General features: G+C 40.3%; 2 protein-coding genes across 5 annotated transcripts in view; both read left to right on the plus strand.

Moving 5' to 3' along the window:
* The first annotated feature begins 4800 nt into the window (after nucleotides 1-4800).
* Nucleotides 4801-21043, plus strand: LOC118090195 (monoacylglycerol/Diacylglycerol O-acyltransferase). Of its 4 annotated transcripts, none has more exons than XM_035125602.2 (7): nucleotides 4801-4928; nucleotides 10860-11213; nucleotides 12165-12329; nucleotides 15847-16037; nucleotides 16494-16554; nucleotides 17013-17152; nucleotides 20848-21043. In XM_035125602.2, the coding sequence occupies exons 2-7, from the start codon at nucleotides 10958-10960 to the stop codon at nucleotides 20950-20952; spliced, it is 918 nt and encodes a 305-aa protein (XP_034981493.1). In that variant the 5' UTR covers nucleotides 4801-4928; nucleotides 10860-10957; the 3' UTR covers nucleotides 20953-21043. The 4 variants fall into 4 exon arrangements, with proteins under 4 accessions (XP_034981493.1, XP_034981495.1, XP_060133792.1 ...); XM_035125604.2 differs by having other exon boundaries at nucleotides 10860-10895; XM_035125603.2 differs by lacking the exon at nucleotides 4801-4928 and adding an exon at nucleotides 6069-6087.
* Nucleotides 4802-21390, plus strand: part of LOC118078338 (monoacylglycerol/Diacylglycerol O-acyltransferase-like) — a 36271-nt gene continuing 19682 nt past the window's right edge. The window contains exon 1 of the mRNA XM_060278195.1: nucleotides 4802-4928. The gene's annotated coding sequence lies outside the window, so the exon portion shown is untranslated. The remainder of the gene's footprint in view (nucleotides 4929-21390) is intronic.

The raw sequence follows: 21390 nt of genomic DNA on the forward strand, positions 1-21390 counted from the left end.
ACCCAAAATAATGTTGCACCTGAAAGAGTAATGCCTATAAATAGGCTGTATTAAAATAGTAACATTTCTTTCATGTTTGCAAAAGGCATGTTCTGCTTCTTATCTGTTCTTATTTTCAAACAGGACTTTATACAAGGTTATTAAAATCGCTCACCCGCTGGAACAAAGCGCGAGTCCGAGATTTTAAGTGGTGATTTGCTGCTTGATTGTGTTTTTGTGGGGGGGGGGGATGCCGAAAATCACCCACCCGCCGGCACTAAGTGCGAGCCTGAGTTTGGAAGCAGCAATTGTAAGCGATGCAAGTGGTTGTGTGCTGCGTTCTGACGGGTGAGCAATTTTCGGCATTCCCTCCAAATAATTCTCGCCCAAAGCTCAATCCCCCCTATTTTCTAAATTTTGAGGCATGGGGGAGTCCTATAGATGGAAAAATATGGTACTCTATTTCAACTCTGCTGGATTTATTCGAGGCCTGCTAAAATCCTTAGCCACTCACTTTTGTAAATATCTGGGAAGAAGGTTTACCGTCTCCCCTTTCTCGTATCTGGAAGTCTTGTTAGTTCAATTATTGGGCAACAAAGCCCCCGAGTTAATCCCTAAACCGCTCTATCAACACAGCATTGCCCAAGGGCGACTTTGGAAAATACAACAACACGCAAAATATCTTCTCATCTGGAGAAACGGAACAGGTTACAGGAAACCGATTATCCAGTTCTCCTAGCCACATTCACAAGTCTGGTTTGTGATTTAAAATCTTATTTCCCTTGGCACCCAAGTTTTCGAAAGCCCCTGCTGCCAAAACTGTAATTCAAAGTTTCTTTCTCCTCTCCCCACCTGTTTGATAGTATGAGGTTGCTGTTTCTTTCCGTCTTGTTTAACTGGTTTGTATATTTAGACAGTACGTTTAGATCCACTGTTATCTTTCATTTGGAGGTTGAGTTTCAAATACTGTACTAGGAGTATCATTGTTTAAATTCCACAGACACCTTCACCCCGGTATGGCTCCCTTTTGTTACAAACACAGCTCAAACTGACAACAGTGATAGATAGCATGATAGATAGCAGGGATATACCAACAGCATTCAGATCAATATGGCTAACCTGACCTAATATTTTAGGTACACCCTTCCACAACTTCAAACAAATCTCACTACACTTTCAGTGTATCTGAAGAAGTGTGCATGCACACGAAAGCTCATACCTATGACAAACTTAGTTGGTCTCTAAGGTGCTACTGGAAGGATTTTTTATTTTTATTTAAATCTCACTGCAGTTCATCAGAGGCAATAAAAAGCAAATAAACACAGAAAGAGAACCTACTCAATTGACACTTACATAAAACCCCATAGCTACCATCTATGGACTAGCAGCTTTTACAGGCTCAGAGGCTCCATTATTATTAAAACAGCTTATCAACTCACATGTAACAAAAAAAAATCCACTATAACCTTACACAAGTGTTTATTATAAGCATACCAGTTTGATAGGCAAATATTAAGAGAGGAGCAGAATAATCATTTAGGGATGTCAATCTTGGCCAAGCAATGGGAACCTGTGCTAAGTTCTACAACATGGGTGTCTCTGGACCTTAGACTAAGACTCATAGAACAAAAAATATTTAGAATTTACTGGACTTGACTATGTTTGTTTAGGAAAGGGCTATCTATAACATCTAGCTGCTGGAGATTTAATAGGGGCAATGCTTTTTAAAAACATAGATCAGAAGAATCTTTATTTGCATCAGCTACTAGCCATAGCAATAAAATAAAATGTACTGAAGATGGCGCTGTGGGTTAAACCACAGAGTCTAGGCAGGGCTTACTGATCAGAAGGTTGGCGGTTCGAATCCCTGCAACAGGGTGAGCTCCCGTTGCTCGGTCCCAGCTCCTGCCCACCTAGCAGTTCGAAAGCACATCAAAAGTGCAAGTAGATAAATAGGGACCGCTCCAGCGGGAAGGTAAACGGTGTTTCCGTGTGTTGATCTGGTTCACCAGAAGCAGCTTTGTCATGCTGGCCACATGACCCGGAAGCTGTCTGCGGACAAACACCGGCTCCCTCGGCCTATAGAGTGAGATGAGCGCCGCAACCCCAGAGTCGGACACGACTGGACCTGATGGTCAGGGGCCCCTTTACCTTTACTAGCCATAGCAATAAAATAAAATGTAAATAAATAAAATAAAAGATAGAGGTAAAAACTTAACTATGCAAAATACATTTTGGAGGTTTCCATCAATAATCAAATAATAATTCTCATTCTAATTGCCCCCACTTTTTTTGTAGTTTTGTCTGTCACCTGATTATCTTGATCTGCTAGAAGAAGGGACACAGTAGCAACGTTCATACAATGTTCCACATTGGTAAATTTATGGGAGAGGGTAATGGAACTGATTAACGTGACAGTACAGAAAAATCTTAAATTTCCAGAGGAAAATTTCCTTTTGAATTATATTCCCAATACATGGAATTTAACAAAGGGAGAATATGAATGGTCTTTCTGTGCTGGGACTTGGGCTGTGCCAGGGGGTGGTGCCAACGAAGCAGGAAGGCTTCCCTCGGGTCCACCCCCTGGCCATCTGAGCAGCCCAGACCTGCAAGAATTTATGCTCTTAGTCATGGCAAGAATTGAGTCCCAAAGGCCCCTGGATGCTTTGCTCATTCATGGGGGGGGGACAATTTGGGCCAACACAATTAAATTGATTTAACATGGGTTATAATCGAGGACTTGCAGACATCGCACAACCTGTACCCCTCCATAAGCCTAGGCTGGTCCGAGATTCTGGAGAGACAATGGCAGAACCCAGACCCAGTGGGCATCAACTGGGCTTGGCAAAAGGCTAATCACGCTGTGAGGCGCCACATACTACAGTGGGGTTGCTGAGTGATTTACCACCCCAAGATCACATTCTTGGACGAGACCCTGTTTAGGCCGGATGGCGTGCATCTTTCCTTATCAGGAAACAATATTTGGTTGCCAGATATGATTAAAGGCATTAGGGCGTGGATGTAGATGTAAGTGTTTTTCGGTGAGCTGTCTGCTCGGTTGGGCATTGGGGCAATCCGTTGTCTTGAATGGAGGGGAGATTGTAGTCTCCACCTGCCCCTCCAAACATTGGGGTATCCCATTAAAGGGATCTGGAAGTATACATTTGTACCCAGGGCAGGATTTAGGTTTGATGAGGCCCTAAGCTACTGAAGGTAATTGGGCCCTCTATATGTCCAGCTGTCCTTTGTCAACAACATTTTTTTTTGCTGTTTTTTGTGTTGAATATATGTTATATGGTAATTTATGAACCTAATAGGTATCTAAAGCCATTTGCACATAACAAAATATGTATTTTATCAAAGTAATTGTTGAACTGAAATACAATTAAGATGAAGTACTGTATACGGTATTAATAGGGAAATACTTATTAAGCACTAAGTGTATGTAGGTTTTATTTTATTTGTTTTTTATCTTATATTTTGGAAATGTACATCCAGTGGTTTTTCCCCTTTAATTATTTTGGGGCCCCTAAAAAGAGTGGGGTCCCAAACTATAGCTTGTTTAGCTTATACTTAAATCCAGCACTGCTTGTGCCTTACTTGAAGGGTGAGAAGCTACCAGGAAAAGGTGGTGACACACTAGTCACAAATCCTACCTTTAAACCTTAGTCAATAACTGGTGTTACACAATATGTTATTCTGAAATATGAAATACAGGTGTGACTCCATACATTATGTCACCAAGCCCTCTGTCTTTTTCACAATGCTTGGTTTCTTCATACAGATGAAGAAACGACAAAACCTGTAGGTCCTGGGTCAGCTCAGACTTCATGGCCTCTGTGGCAACCATGAGACTGTCTCAGTAAATTAAAGGTTCACAGAAGAGACAGAACATAGCCCAGTTCAGGTCTTGCAAGGGAGTGGGAAGGCAGAAATCCTTTAGGGAAGATCAGAAACGTGTTTTTTTTTTGTTTCTATTTGCCTTTTACTTCCCATGGATATTTGTTTTTAGTGTGTCTGTGACTGCATCACATTATTTCTTCCCCATTGACAAATCCCGCTTAATGCAGGAAAATACTACTTCTCTGTTACAAGGAATACCTCTCCTCTGCGAAAAGAGAGTAAAACAGAGCAGCATATGTGTATGCAAACATTGCTCTGACTTAACTGACAAATGGATGCTGGACTTCCTTCGCCTCCACCTGACAATACTGAACATGTACCGAATACCAGAGACCCTTTGATGTCAAAGCAGGTCAACCTGGAACTTTTTTTGCTCCTGAGCAAGCAATGCAACTAGTGAAGAAGCTTTTCAACCAGCTGCCTGCAGTAAAATCAGCATGGCAGCATTTAATTTCAGGGATCAAACAGATGGTATTGGAGATCACAGAAAGTGCCTGGAGCACAAGTGACTGGTCAAGTTTATTGGAGTCGACTTGATTACTGAGGGTGATTACTTGAGATTCAGTATTCAAACCCAGTAGATGTTAATGAAATTCTCATTTGCTGTAGAAGAGTCAATCAAGTGCCAATGAAAAAGCTTTTACTTATGCACTATGATTCAATATTGTAATAGAATATGTTATTAAGGTTATGTATTACACAACGTACATATTATACCTGACTGGGAGAGACTACCATTAAAGGGAGATAATATGTTATTGTGCCATATTAATGCTATTGTAGGTGTGACGCCTTATTTCATGTTTGATTACATGAAATAATCCAAAACCTCCGAACAGCAGGCTCCCTAAGCCTTCCCTCGTTTTCACAATGCTTTGTCTCTTCATACAAATGGGACACTCATCACAGTCTCTTTAAGCCAACCCAGAAACAGACGTGTCTCAATACAGCTGGAAATTAGAGTATGAAAAGGTGCACCTGACAGGACTGCTGGTGCTTCTACAGAGTGGTGACTGAAGCAAAGGCAGTTTAGACTTGCCAGGAATGTAAGTAAAAAAAATTTATTTATAGATTCATAGAAATGTAGAGCTGGAAGGGGCTCCAAGAATAATCTAGTCTCCTCTTACCTTAGCAAATGTGCTATTAGTTGTGTTAATTCTCAGTTCCTGTAAGGTAAAATTTGGTTTTTCATAGCTGCGCAAAAAGAGGAGCTTGAGCTCTTATGGTTTTTCAGCTATTATAACACTGAGAAGCAGAAATTGAATTCCTCCATATCATATTACAATTATAGGCACAAAAGCCTTCTTGGAATCAAAGTAGATGTGATTTCAAGTCCCCCCCACTTTTTTGCCTATTTTCTCAAACTATTTAGTTGAAGAATGTAGTGAAAATAGAGTAGAATCAGAAATATTCAATTCAGCTATGTAAACCTAATGGGTCTTCAGATGACTTAGTAATTTGAAGACAAAAATGCAATGGCTGGGTATGGTGGCTGGGTATTGTGCAATGGCTGGGTATTGTGCCTTCAGCATCTGTACCTGGCAGCAGAGCTGCAATCCCACAACACATCCCCAGAAAGAGGCACTTTGCAGTGTATCCCAAAATGCTTCCAGCCTTCAGCTCACCATTCTCCCCACCCTCCTTGTTGGGTGTTGTGTTTGCGCCACAGAAGTTCAGTCAAGCGGTTAGGCTCAGTATAGGAAATAAGTAACTCCTTTTCTACTTTCCTTAACACTTTTAAGTCTCTTAAGTCTGTTGGTAAAAGGTAAAGGGACCCCTGACCATTAGGTCCAGTCGTGACCGACTCTGGGGTTGCGCGCCCATCTCGCATTATTGGCCGAGGGAGCCGGCGTATAGCTTCCAGGTCATGTGGCCAGCATGACAAAGCCGCTTCTGGCAAACCAGAGCAGCACATGAAAACGCCATTTACCTTCCCGCTGTAGCGGTTCCTATTTATCTACTTGCATTTTTGACGTGCTTTCGAACTGCTAGGTTGGCGGGAGCTGGGACCAAGCAACGGGAGCTCACCCCGTCACAGGGATTCGAACCGCTGACCTTCTGATCAGTCTGTTGGTACCGGTATCTTATGTTTTTTCCTTGGTCTTTTTACATTCCAGATAAATTTTGAAATATCTTTTTGCCATTTTTTGAAGCATATATTGTTATTTATCACCGGGATCATCTGAAATAGAAATAGCATCTTTGGTAAAGCACTCATCTTTATTGCTGCCTAACAAGGAAAGATTCATCCTTCCCCAGATTTCTAGGTTTCTTTTAATTTCATTCCATATTTTCTCATAATTATCCTTATATATATTTATGTTTCTCGTTGTTAACCATTATCCCAGGTACTTAACTTTTGTATGAATTTCAATTCCTAACTCTTGGGATGGTTCTTTCTTCTCTTCTTCTTTTTGATTTTTAAGAAGTAGCTTAGTTTTTTTTCTTGTTAAGTTTAAATCCTGGTACTTGACCAGACTCCTGTATTTTTTCTATTACCTTTGAGAGACATATCTTTGGTTCTTCTACAGTGATTACTAAATCATCTGCAAAAGCTTTTAATTTATATTCATGTTTACCTTTCCTAATACCTACTATTTCTTTATCCACTCTAATATTCCTTGCTAAAACTTCCAGAACCATGATAAATAAAAGTGGTGATAACGGACATCCTTGTCTTGTTCCTTTCTGAATCTCACACTGTTCTGTAATCACTTTGTTTACAATTATTTTTGCTCTGTGTTGAGTAAATAGCACGGACTCCCCTCATATATTTTTCTCCAAATTCCATCTCTTCTAGGACTTGTTTCATAAAGTCCCAAGAAATATTATCAAAGGCTTTCTTTGCATCTATAAACATTAGGGCCGCTTGTTTTTCATTTCTAACTTTCAGATATTCTATTATATTCAAAATATTTCTTATGTTATCTTTCATTTATCTACCTTGTAGAAACCCTGCTTGATCTCTGTGAATATATTCTTCTAAAGCCTTTTTTAATCTGTTTGCTAAGATGTACGTGAACAGTTTGTAACCATTGTTTAATAGAGAAATAGGCCTATAATTTTTAACTGACATCAAATCTGAATCTTGTTTTGGAATTATATATATGTTTCTTTCCATGTCTCTGGAACCTTCCCTATTTTTAAAATGCCATTCATCAGATCTTTTTTTTTAATAAACATTTTTATTAAATTTCCAATTTAAATATCTAATCCATTTTCAAATTATACAAATTATGCAAATATCAATTAAACAATTAATCCAAATCTTCTGCCAAATTATACATATTTAATCTGACTTCCCATGCTTCAGACTCAGAAGGCCTAGTCCTCTTATAGTCACTGCATTTCTATTCAATATAGTCCAGATCTTATCCAATAATCTATTATTATCCTTCTATCTTCTTTCAAGTCACTGAGTTATTCCAGCAAGCAAGTTTAACCAAACAGTATATGATTCTGTGTGAATTTATGCCTATGATTCCCTTCTGTAAATTAGCACTGTCTCTTCGCACGCTGGTATCTTGCCAAGTCAGTCCAGAAATCCAAAAGTCATTTTCACAGCCGGCGGCTGCCATCTTCAAGCAATCCCAGTAAATAAAATCTTTTTTTTAAAAAAATATTTTTTATTCAATTTTCCTCCAAGCACAATAACACAATAACAAAAAAAGAAAAACAAAGAGAAAACAAAAATACAAGAAAGAAGAAAAAATCAGCAAAAAACAAACAAATAATACAAAATCACTTTTTAGACATTCATTTTTCTTCATCTTTGTCTTGTGGACTTCCCCATCCCCCCTTACTGATTTTCAATTCATAATCATCTTTAGCAATTTCATTTATCATAGTTTATTAATCCTTTTCCAATATTTCTCTTTCCTTATCATCCTACCCTCCCCCCCACTCCAAACCCAGGTACCCGCCTGCCACCTGAGGACCCCTGGGTGAAGCAGGACAGAAAAGGCAGTCCTTTTTCATAATTGAGGCCCCCCTGCCCCCATCCCCCCATCCCAACACCTCCCCCACCCAGTAAATCAAATCTTTACGCCTCTGTGATGATTTCTCCAAGCAGCTACTCAATACAGCCTTTCCAGGGGAGATTTTGCTAGGTCAGAACTGTAAACACACATCTAATGTCTTAGTTACAGGTAGGTAGCCGTGTTGGTCTGAGTCGAAGCAAAATAAAAAAATTCCTTCAGTAGCACCTTAAAGACCAACTAAGTTTATATTTTGGTATGAGCTTTCGTGTGCATGCACACTTCTTCAGATACACAGATACTTCTTCAGATTCAAATAATCTAATGTCTTATTTATGGCTCACTCCCCCTTTGACTGTTATCGTAGCCGGCTTTGTCTCCAATATGGCGAACTCTAATTTGTAACTGCGTCATGTCTCAGAAATTTCTTGACAAGTTTCCAGCTGCTAATGAGATTGCTTCTCTTTGATGTCCATGAGTTAGGGAGTCTTTAGCCACATTCCAGGCAACTCTAAAAATACAAACTTTGGTTTTTAATATTTTCAATTCACACAGTTTATATATTTAAGAAACCATATTTTCTCAGTAAATTTCCAACTTTCCAGTCTCGCTTGCTTTGTAAATATTGTATACGGTCTTCTGGGGGGAGTTTTGTTAAGTAGATAGTAAAACACAGTAAAGCACAGCTATAGAGTTCTCACCCCTCCTTCCACTCCCTCACATACCATTTCTTGCTCTGATGTAAACATTCCTCTGTTATCCTTTATTTTCTCAGTGGCTGAGCTTAGCAGCATAATTCTTCCTTCCTCGTCTGAAGCATGTCTACAACTTATATCCAATTTTTCTCTTAAGCCATGGAGCCTGGTTTGCTCATAGAATCAGCATCCAGGAGATCCAGACTCCCACGGGGGCTTTCCATCCAGTGCGCCCAGCCCCTCCTTCCTTCCGAAGTCAAAGCTGGTTGATGGGCATCTGCGGATGAGACTGCATCTTCTCGTACCCCCCGGGAAGATTTCAGGAGGCTGCTTACTCCCATTACAGCCTCTGATTACCCCATGGGAGCCAGAGAGGTGTTATTTTCAGCCATCTTCTACAGCGCCCCAAGCGGAAGTCCTCATTCATCAGATCTTTTAGAGCAGTGGTCCTCAACCTTGGGCCTCCAGATGTTTTTGGCCTACAACTCCCATGATCCCTAGTTAGCAGGACCAGTGGTCAGGGATGATGGGAATTGTAGTCTCAAAACATCTGGAGAGCCAAGGTTGAGGATCACTGTTTTAGAGGGTTCACAAGCTGTTCACTCAGTTTCTTGTAATACTTAGCTGATAGCCTATCTGGTCCAGGTGATTTCCCAACTTTTGCTTGACTTATTGCACTTAAGACTTCTTGCCCTGTTATTTCTTCATTTAATACTGCTAACCTATCTGTTTTTATTTTCAGTAGATTACCCTGTTTCTCATATTTTAAGGCATACCCATAAAATAAGCCATAGCAGGATTTTTAAGCATTCAAGGAATATAAGCCATACCCCGAAAATAAGACATAGTGATAGGCACAGCAGCAATGCCGGCCGCAGCAGGAGGAGGAGGAAAAAAATAAAACATCCCTTGAAAATAAGCCATAGTGTATTTTTTTGAGGAAAAAATAAATATAAGACGTGTCTTATAATATGAGAAACACGGTACTCTTTTTAAGATATTCCTCTATCTTTGGTATCATTTCTGTTCCCTTTTTATATAAATCAGTAAAGTACAAAGGATACCCTAATCTCTCTTGGTTTTTCTGTTATCTTGCCATTTGCCTTTATTTTGTTGATATATATATATATATTGACTCATTTCCCCTTATTTGCCATGCCAATAATTTTCCTGACTTATTGGCATACTCGAAATATTTTTGTTTGCATCTTTTAATTTTCTATCCTATTTCTTCATTAATAACCATTGAATATTGTGTTTGCAACAACCTAATCGACTGTTTTACTGTTTCTTTGTTAGTTTTTGTTAATTCTTTCTCATTTTCTAAAATTGTACCTAAAATTTCTCTTTTCTCTTTTCCCTTTTCTTTCTTTTTTATTGAATTTTGTTGGACAAACAGCCCAATCATAACTGCCTTGCTGGCATCCCATACTATCTGTAATGAAACCTCCTTATTCAGATTTAGCTCAAAATAGTCTCCCAGAGCTTTCCTTGCTTTATCCACAAAATATTGGTCCTCTAATATGTCTTCATTTAGTCTCTACCTAAATGATGTTTAACTTTCTCTTTGTTGTTCCATTACAATGGCATTATGATCTGAGGTTCTGGGTTCTATTTCTATTTTTCAAACTCTCAATTCCATCTCCTCTGTCATCCAAATAGTGCCCAGCCTGGCACTGCTTTCATGCACATTAGAAAAGAAAGTGAACTGTTTATCCAACAAATGTCTTATTCCCCATATGTCAACCAAGTTAAGAGTCTCTACCATTTCAAAAAAGGCCTTTGGCAATCTACCTTCTTTTGTTTCCTTTTTTTCTGACTGTCCTATCCAACACTAACGAGGGAACACCGTTTAAATCTTCCATCAATATTATCTTTCCATCTGCATAATCTAACAACTCTGCCCCCAACTTTTTTTTTTTTAAAAAAAAATCTGATTTATTCTCTTTTGGTGCATAGATACCTACTAATGTGAAATTATCTCCTTTTACTTTAATCTTCTTTTTTGATCAGTTTTGGTTCAAGTGCAGGTTTTATATAAAATACCAGCTCCCTACTCTTGGCTGATATAAAGTCCAAACCTATTTTTTTGTTAGTTAGGTTTCTTTCTTTCTTTCTTTCTTTCTTTCTTTCTTTCTTTCTTTCTTTCTTTCTTTCTTTCTTTCTTTCTTTCTTTCTTTCTTTGCAATGTGTGTCTCCTGTAAACAAATTATGTCAAAATTCTGTTTGAGAATTACAGGCTCAATTTTTTTCTCTTGGACTTGCTGATAAGCCCATTTACATCCCAGCATTTTCTGTTTTCCAGGTAAACATTGGGGGGAATGATACCATCACAACTGAGGTGAATTTCACTTGATTTATTTATTTCATTTGCATACACTTCGTGCTTCAGATCAGGAAACCATGAGCTGGATTAGTTTTACTTATTTGGAAGAATACCTGAGCACTGTGATCCACCCCCTGTGGTTATTCCTGCTTCTAATTTTGATTTATTCATTATGGTTATATTTTTATCTTTGTGGCTGTGCCATCTCATTTTATTTCTATGCTTACAAGAAGATGAATAACTACCAAGAAAATGATTTCTATAGCAAATTTTGGGACAAGCCAAGGCATGTTATGGGTCAAATTGTAGAGCTAGTTGGAAAGATATTGCATGGTGAGTACATGTTCCTTTCATACCAGTAATTCCACCTTATGATCCAATATAATTTCATAGGACTGAGTATGATAATTTCAGGTTTGAAGCACTGGAACGATAGTTGCCACAGTGCATCAGGACTGGACCTCTAAACCCACCTCAGGGTCACAACAGCTACAAGTTCCAGTTGCTTCCATTAGGATCAAAACAAAGGCATGGATATTTATATATGTAATAAACAATGATAAAGAAAAAAACTTTTTATGAGCTATGAAATCAAGACATATTACAGAAGAAAGGGTCAGTTGGTGGCTGCATAAACACCATACATTTAATCACATTTAAAGCATGCCTCCTCTCCAAAAGAAACCTGGAGAATGTTGTTTACACTTCACAGAGACACAATTAGCAAAGCCCTTTTAAAATAGTTTCATGGATTGTGGAAAGGGAGAGAGATTGGCTTTATGTGTGTAGTGGGTACACAGCCAATGTGATTAATTGTATAGTGGGACTTTGAGGGTGCGGTTTTCCTGATCATAAAAGTAGATTAAAACAGAAAATAGCTCAATCAAAGACTGGGCAAAACTGTTTCCATCTGCGCCTGGATGAAAGCAAGGAAGGAACATTCCATGAGAGGAGAAATTCCCCTTCCCCCCATTAATTCTGGGACGACCACAGAGAAAGTCCTGTTATGTGTAGCTGACAACCTAGTACAAGTACCCCTACCACTGGGACTCCAGATGTTTTGGACTACAATTCCCATCATCCCTGACCACTGGTCCTGTTAGCTAGGGATCCTGGGAGTTGTAGGCCAAAACATCTGGGGGGCTGCAGGTTGGGGATGCCTGACCCAGTATTCAGAAAGCTGGTTCAGTTTTCTGAACCACACTGATTTTCTCCAGTAAAACTTTTCGATAAATATTACTTTGTTGAAAGGTAAATAAATTATCTATTTCATTTGGTTTTCAGGTCATGAAATTGTTGGCATGGAACATCTCCCTAAAGGACCAGGGATTGTTATTTTTCATCACTCAATTATTCTTGTTGGCTATACCTTATTTTTGACAAAAGTTTATAGAGAGAAAGGGAGGCTGTGCCATTCAGTAATTGATCATGGCCTGTATGGGATTCCAGGTAATTTATTTATATTTAAATTATGTATTTAAACATGTGTTAAATCTGACATAAAACAATGCTCTCTAACATATAAAACAATGCTGTAATATATAAAAAGTGTATCATGCAAGCAGATAAAAAACCCACTGATAAATAAAATAGCAGCAGCAGGTGAAAAAGTAAGTTAGTGGAGGGAAAGGTTATTTCTCACCAAGCCCCTGAAAGTAAACATATTGAATACAGGATGAATAATTATCTCCAATTCATTTCTTTCTTCAGGGCATTTTTCAACAGAAAACACACCATAAGGAAGACAAACCAATGTGCATTTCAAGCCAAATGACCCAGTGCAAGGCTGAGCAAGGGTCTGTCAATATTATATTGTCCTCTAAATGTCATACTCCAAAGGTCTACATCAGGGGTCAGCAAACTTTTTCAGCAGGGGGCCGGTCCACTGTCCCTCAGACCTTGTGGGGGGCCGGACTATAGTTTGAATTTTTATTTGAACAAATTCCTATGCCCCACAGATAACCCATAGATGCATTTTAAATAAAAGGACACATTCTACTCATGTAAAAACATGCTGATTCCCAGATCATCCGCGGGCCGGATTTAGAAGGCGATTGGGCCTTAGTTTGGGGACCCCTGGTCTATATCATCCAAATGAATTTACAATGGGGGTTAAATAATTTCAATTGCAACTGTATAGCAGCACATTCCCAATACAAAATCATTCCTGGGGGCTGGTATCACCAACCGCCACAATTCTACATTATTATTCCATATGATCTTCATCAGTATGCTAAGGAGTTGTCATGAGGAAATGCATTCTATAATTTTGTAAGGTTTTTAAATAAATCTTATCAGGTTTTATAGAGAAATATATAAAACTTAATATCAAATATATTCTCCCCTTTTTATCCATACTAAGACTTTGCTCTAAATACAATAAAAATATAAAGAGAAAGTGGGGGAGAAAGGAATAAAGAGAGAAATAGAAATAAAAAAGAGGATAAAAGAGAGCTAAATAAAATTCAGAAGATAAGGGACTTGCAATTTATCTGTCTGTTATATATAAACAATATTCACTTCATCTACTTCAATATTACTCCCAACAAAGGCACTTTTTATAAACAAACATTATATTCAATTCTCAAAACCAAATGTCATTATTTTGTTTTGTTTTTCTCGCATAAAGTCTCTAAGAGGTTTCCAATCTTTAACAAATTTTAACAATGACTTTTCTGTGCTTAAACATGTCAATTTCAGTATCTCAGCTAAGTCTGTTAGTTTTAACAGCCATTCTTCTATTGTTGGTAATAATGGGTCCTTTCATACATATAAAAGTTTCACATGCCGTAATCATATATTGTTACAAAGTTCCATAGTACTGTTCTAACTGTGTATTCATAAGTCCTAGCAGGAAGATGCATTCTATAATTCTGGAGTGGATTTGTTTTGAAGTCCACTCATATACCTATCTTTGTTTCTCATGGTTTCAGTGGTAATCTGGACATTGGCAGTAGAGAATCCAAATGGGCTGTGTCAATTTTAAAAGGAAGTGGAAAACTACAGACTTGTTTTGGGTCATTTACAGCCTCAACCTCATCTCCCAATAATGTTTCAGGCATCTTATGAACAGAGCCTAGGGCTTGCCGATCAGAAGGTCGGCAGTTCGAATCCCCGCGATGGGGTGAGCTCCCGTTACTCGGTCCCTGCTCCTGCCAACCTAGCAGTTCGAAAGCATGTCAAAGTGCAAGTGGATAAATAGGTACTGCTCTGGTGGGAAGGTAAACGGCTTATCGTGTGCTGCTCTGGTTCGCCAGAAGCGGCTTAGTTATGCTGGCCACATTACCCTGAAGCTGTACGCTGGCTCCCTCAGCCAATAAGCAAGATGAGCGCGCAACCCCAGAGTTGTCCGTGACTGGACCTAATGGTCAGGGGTCCCTTTACCTTTATGTTTCCGGTAAAGCATGTAGACCTGGGTCTTCTAGCCCTTGATCACAGATTGCAGGTGAACATTAACTGACCTTAAAATAACTACACGAATGCCATTTTTTACCCCAGTAATCTCAAGGCTTCCATAAAGAAATTTCATGCTTTCTTATACAATTGTCTACATTCTTCCTCAGGGATAAAAAAAATGGAGGGAATACGGATAATGTGTCATTGGATTTCTACACTACGTCTACAGGTTCTCATATAATAATTGCTGTTGACTTTAATGCTAGAATAGAACAAGGTGTAAAAACAAACAAACTGGGTCCCCAACTTGATGGTCCCCTCAGGAGGGATAAAGATGGATATATGTTACTGAGAAGAACAATGCATAGAATGGAATCCTGTTTGGGAGTGTGTTCACTAGTAAACCACCTGTGAGAAAGTTCAATGTATTCCTACACCACTTGGGATGTGGTGGGAGCTACAGCTCAGGAAAAGAGCAGAAGCCCACATACATGTCCACGGCTTTCATAGCAACCCCAACCCATTAAACAATGGTCAATCAAGCACTCCCAGGCACAGCTTTTATGCCCCCATGTGACACTGCAAGCTAACACATGTGACATCCTTGTTGCACAGTGTTCATGGCCCTCCACTGCCCCCCCATCATCAAACAGCAGCCACACCAGGAAACAATGACACCACACATAGGTCAATTTTTAAAAATAAAGCAAAACAAGTGAGGTCAGAGCCCAAACAGGCCCAGTAGCACAGAGAGCTCTGTTGGGGTGCATTCCATTCGGTAAATTAATGGAGCATCTAACCTCCAGTCTAGCTGAAAAGATGGGCTTCTGCTGGTGGAGGCAGGTTTCCAACAACATGGGTTCCTCTTTGTTCTCTTTCTCTGTGTGTATCTGCCTATGTGTGTCTGCTGTATCCAAAACCCAAGCAGCCTATAGGGATTGAAGACTTGGAGTGTCCAGCAAGGCACCATGGGCTGTTTTTTTTTTTATCATGATGCAAACTTGAATATCAATCTATTGTACTACAGACTTGACTGGAGGAACACTTGTCCAAAAGGTGATCACCTCAGGACTCAACCTCACTCTACCTGCTTTCCAAAAAACAAAAGGCTATTGCCAGAACTTGTGAACAAAAGAGGAACTAGCATAAAGTCCCCCTTCCATGAAATCCTTTGTTGTTGTTGTTGTTTAGTCGTGTCCGACTCTTCGTGACCCCATGGACCATAGCATGCCAGGCACTCCTGTCTTGCACTGCCTCCTGCAGTTTGGTCAAACTCATGTTGGTAGCTTTGAGAACACTGTCCAACCATCTCGTCCTCTGTCATCCCCATCTCCTAGTGCCCTCAATCTTGCCCAACATCAGGGTCTTTTCCAGGGAGTCTTCTCTTCTCATGAGGTGGCCAAAGTATTGGAGCCTCAGCTTCATGATTTGTCCTTCCAGTGAGCACTCAGGGCTGATTTCCTTCAGAATGGATAGGTTGTATAGTATGCACTTGTATAGTATGCACACTATTTCCTAAATAAGAGTTATGTAAAATGCATTTTTTTCTATTTGGGGCTTGCTTTTTCAGGGCTGAAGATGTTTTATGATGTGATCTTAATGAGAGATTTCACGAAAGCCGAATGTGTGGAAATTCTGAAGAAAGGCCATTTATTGGGCATTGCACCTGGTGGAGCTAGAGAAGCAATTTTTAGTAATGACTACAGCTTAATGTGGGGTAACCGCACAGGTTTTGCTCAACTAGCTTTGGAGGCGAAAGTGGTGAGTAATCTTTGGGCAATTTGCATTGCCCTCACAATTATCCTGGATATGACGTACTGTGTTGACATCCTTGACCTAGCATCCTCCATAGCCGAAGATGGCAAATATCCTGTTTTGGGGTCAAATGATATCTGGAGAGCCATGGATTCCCCACCCCTGCTTTTTAAAAAAGCTACTGAAATCAATAATGTTTAATAAGAAAAATGGCCTTTGCCCCCTTTTTTCCTTTTAAATTCCTGAAAATCTGGGGGACAGCTTGTGAAGTTTCTTCATCTGAGATATTTGAATAGATATTTTGAAGTCAATTGTGTAATTGGTGACTTGCTTCTCATTATAATCCCAGATGTGAAGCATTCTTCTTTGTCCTTAACAAAAATAAAGGTGGGTTGGTCAGGATGAAGTAATTATCCAGTTCTTGCCTTTCTTTCATTTTTGTTTCATCTTTCATTCTTCTAGCCCATCATCCCAATATTTACACAAAACAGTTGTGAAACATACAGGACCATTGGAAAGACAAGTGAGTTAAATATCTTATGTTTCTTGGTTGAGCAAGAGATCCAGTTTCAGGCAATATATGTTTTAATAATAGACTATTATTTTTTAAAAAACCAACTATCTATCGTCTACCTACTAGCAGAGTTTATTCCATGGACACTTATCTGTGCTGCCTGCCTCAGTATTGAGTAAATATGCCTTTGTTTAGTTTTCTATTAGAGTTAAAACAAAGCTATAATCTATAAAAGTGGTAGGAAGCCCAAAATGGACAGGAACAGAGCAGGAAACAAACCATATTCTGCAGTCTATTGTACAACTTATGACCCCAATTGCCAAGAGCTGAGAAGAGCGCATTGAATATGTTTCATATCTTTTCCCAAGCACTCATATTATATTTAACTCTTCCTCTTTGGGATGGATTGATTGCAATTGCTTAACAGAATGCTTAACAATTTGATATGTGGTTGCTTTCTTTTACAGGGCTTACAAAATGGCTGTATGAGAAAACTCGACGTGTACTCCTTCCCATATATGGAGGGTTTCCAGTGAAATTGAGGACATATATTGGAGAACCCATCCCATATGATCCAAATATAACTCCCACAGAGCTGGCTGAAAAAGTAAGTGAACTCTATACTTGGAAATACAAAAACATTTAAAAAATCCTATTGTTTTTCTCCTCTCTCAGTTCTAAATTGTATTCTGCACACTGAATTCCTCAATCTATACTCTAAGCTTATCAGACCTTGTCCAGTCAGTGTGCCCCTGCAAGGAGAAAGGAGTCAAGCAACACTGGGTTGGGTTCAAGAGAAAAGGCTTTATTTTGCTAAGCCAGGCATTAGCAAAAGGTGTGTCACAAAACCACACAACCCCTCTTCAAGGGTGTGTTACTTTCTTATACCTTTCGCAAGCGACCACCACCTGATTTCTTGGAAAACATGTGATTTCTAGGAAATTGAAAGCTAAGAGACATTTACAGGAATTTGTACTAATCAACAAAGTAACAAGGACCATCACTTCATTCCAGGTACCCACCATCCTCCCCTTTCCTTTATCTGTTCTTGAATATCTAGCTGGCACTCCTTATCTTGGTCTTGACATGCCTGACTGTCTACTCTCTTTGTTCTCATATAGAAATAACAATAACTATTAAAAATACTTATTGCTTAAATGTTAAAGCAGGATCCATTCAGAGAACCTTAATTATATATATATATTCTCTAATAGCATAGACTTTTTGATACATTATAATAACAAAGCTTTCTAAGGTCCTTTCACCTTCTGCACAAAACCCTAATAATTATGGAAATGCCTGTTTCAATAATAATGACATTATTAAGCTTCTAATACATGACTCTATAGCAGCAAGCTTTTATATGCATAAAAATGTATACACAAATAAGGAAAAGCTTTTACTAAATAATATCGGACAGGAACTGAATCTGGCACTATCAATGAACTACCTAAGAAATAATAATAATTGTGTGTTCTTTTCAGCATTAAAGACAATCTGAGATGACCAGTGCAGCCTTCATTCATGCAACATTTTATCTTCCTGCGACAGGCTCTTATTGTTCATGTGTGGGATATTATTAGATCAGTTTTGGTACTTCAGAAGGCTGGGGGTCAGCCCTGGCTGCAAAAGCAAATTCGTCCTTGTGGCTGAATGCGCCTTGTTGTAACTATTTGTACAGTTATTTTTGGGAGCATGAGGACTTGCAGAAATGAATACACTCCTGTTCTTACAGAAATGAATACACCTGTTCTTACGTGAGGCCTTGTTCACAATTAATGGTTGCCTGCTTCCTTCAATACAACCAGAGCTAGGTTTCATTATATATACACTTTTGTGCATTATTGTTGCACACTCAGCATTCCCTCTCCTTAACTTGTTGATTCTTAAACTTGTTGAGGCAGAGTTTCAATATGTCTGCAACCATGCTTTGCACCAAACCCAAAATGACCCCAAAATGTCACATTTTTGAAGTGGGTGCGGAGGGGTGAGTTTGCAGGCTCTTTCAATGGTGTTTCGAATATACATGATTTCACTTAAATGTGTGGATCCTAAGAATGTAACCCCCATGTAAATGGAAAGTAGCCTGCAGTATAGAAGTACAGTAAATCAACAAAAGTACAAAGATTCACCAAATGTTTAGGGGTATGCATGCCCCTGTGTCCCCCCAGAAAAAAAGCACTGGTGAAATATAACCCAATAGCATTTCTGCAGGTTTCCTTACATGGCTGAAAGTAACAACCATGTGGCAAACTACTGTGTACAAAGCAGCACAAAGTATATACTGTAGGCAGGGCCGGTGCTAGGGTTTTTTGCGCCCTAGGCGAGATCACCTTCTGCCCCCCCCCATTAATAAAAAAGAAAAAAGAGAAAAGAGAAAAGAGAAAAAATAGAAATAGAAAAAATATAAATAAAAAAGTAGAAAAAATAAAAAGTAGGATTTTTTTTTTTTGATCCGGCTAAAATCAATATACGAACGATCACAATATTTCAGTGGTGTTTTTAAGTGAGCTTCAGTGCATGGTGAACAATTTCTCTTAAAAGAAAATATTGTTTTTGAAAACAGAAAGGGGCAAATAAAGCTAAATAACCTATCTTTTACTGCAAAATTGTAGCTTTCCCTGCTGCTATGGATCATAATTTAAAACGACTGCTCAAAAACCCATCAGCTACATGTTTACCATCATGGGGCTATAAAATCTTTATAGAGATTTGGCTGGTTAGAGTAAGAAATGGGTAGATTTCAGTGGGATGATTTATTGAGCTATTTAAACAAAGAGAGAAACGCACCTGTACTTTGAAGTAATGACGTCACAGCATTAAGAGCGAAGCAAAGTTTTATTTGGGATGTGAGGAGCCCAAAGAATTCACTTTTCTTGCCACATGGGGGTCAGTCAGGGAGCCCCTTTCCCAAAGCGATGCAACGAGGGGGACTGGCTGTGACCCTCACGAAGTGAGGCACGAGGGGAACTTTGTCCACGCTCAGAGGCAACTTGTCTCTCTTTTTTTAATACTAAAAACATGACCTTGCAAGCCCTCGAGTGAGCCCCGGCTTTAAAACAAGAGCAAGCGCTGAGGGTCTTCATCCATCCTGCCCCTTCCCCTCACAGACGGCGGTTGCTGGGGGAAGCAGGCGGCGGAGGAGCCCCTCGTGGCGGAGGAGACGGCGGCCCTGCCAGGCCTGGCGCTCCGCTGCGCTCCGCTGCGCTCTCCCTTCCCTCCAGCCCAGGGCGGCCCTGCCCTCCGCCTGCCCCTCAGTCACGCGGGGCTGGGCCTCGGAAACGGTGGCGTCCTCTCTCCTCCTCCTTCTGCCTGCTTCCTCGCAGCCGCTGCGGGAGGAGCTGCCCGAGCGAGGAGGCCATGTAGAGGCGAAGGTGGGATGCTCCCTCGCAGCCACCGCCGCTGCCGCTGCCGCCGCTCGGGGCAAACGCCGCCTCATCCTCCTCCCTGAGCTCGGCGGCGGCTCTGTGAGGGGGCGAAGCGGCGGCGGCGGCAACCGGCGGCTCAGCGCACCTCCCCGGGCAAAGAGACCCGCCGCCATGGACGCGGCGCCCTCCTCCTCTTCCTCGTTCGTGGAGCTCCAGCCGGGCATGGAGCAGAGAGGCGCAGCGAGGGAGCTTCACGCAGGGAGCGCAAGCCTGGGGCCGCCTCCACTGCACCTGTCAGCTGTTGAGCGTTTTCAGGCCGCTCTCCTGAGGCACACGCGTGCCTCAGGAAAGCGGCCTGAAGCCGCTCAGCAGGTCACAGGCACAGTGGAGGCGGCCCCAGGCAGCACCAGGGACAGCGGCGGGCAGGCTGCCCAACAGCACCCCCTCTATTTTGGTGCCCTAGGCAGTTGCCTAGTTCGCCTAAATGGACGCACCGGCCCTGACCATAGGCTAGACTGTTTCTCTGCCATTCTCATAGAGTGTTCTGGCTAAACATCAATACAAAGGACTGGATTCACAGAGAGATGAGAAATTTTGTAGTGGGGTTTCCTGGCCCTGGCTACTCTTGCCCAACCCTCCATGCTGAAAAAATTACTCTTGAGGGTTGAGGGACAAGGACTCTCATGCAACACATCTCTGTATACAAATGACTGGATTTACATTTATAGCACTGTCCCTCAAAATAAATTCTCTTGCTTATCCTGGAAAGAAGTTACATATTGTGCTTCTGTAGCTGGAAAAAAATAGTATTCTGGCTGCTACTGAATCTGATCCCTTTAGCTTTTTTTCTCATGGATATTTATAACAGTGAATATCTGTTTTGCAATATATTTCTACAATATAATGTATTCCTGTTTTATTTTATTTTCAACAGACCAAGACTGCACTTGAAAATCTTCAGGATAGACACCAAAAACGGCCAGGAAATATATTAAGAGCTCTTTCAGAGCGATTTGATAAGCAATACAAAGATGACTAGTCTATATAAAACACTTGCAATGTTTATGATCATGCATCTGTAATAGAAAACTAATAATTATGCAATTAAAGCTAAGGTAATGTACATAGAATTGTGCTGGATTGTGTATGAATTATTTGGAAGGTTGGCTAGTTCAGCAGCTGTTGTGCATCCTATAATAATAATAAAAATATATAATTTATTATTTATACCCCGCCCATCTGGCTTGGTTTCCCCAGCCACTCTGGGCGGCTTCCAACCGAATATTAAAACAGTACAGCATTAAACATTAAAAACTTCCCTAAACAGGGCCACCTTCAGTTGTCTTCTAAAAGTAAAATAGTTACTTACTGCCTTGACATCTGCTGGGAGGGCGTTCCACAGGACGGGTGCCACTACCGAGAAGGCCCTCTGTCTGGTTCCCTGGTTCCCTTCTCGCAATGAGGGAACCGCCAGGGC

This window comes from Zootoca vivipara, chromosome 8 (assembly GCF_963506605.1).
Source record: "Zootoca vivipara chromosome 8, rZooViv1.1, whole genome shotgun sequence".
Taxonomy (NCBI): Eukaryota; Metazoa; Chordata; class Lepidosauria; order Squamata; family Lacertidae; genus Zootoca; species Zootoca vivipara.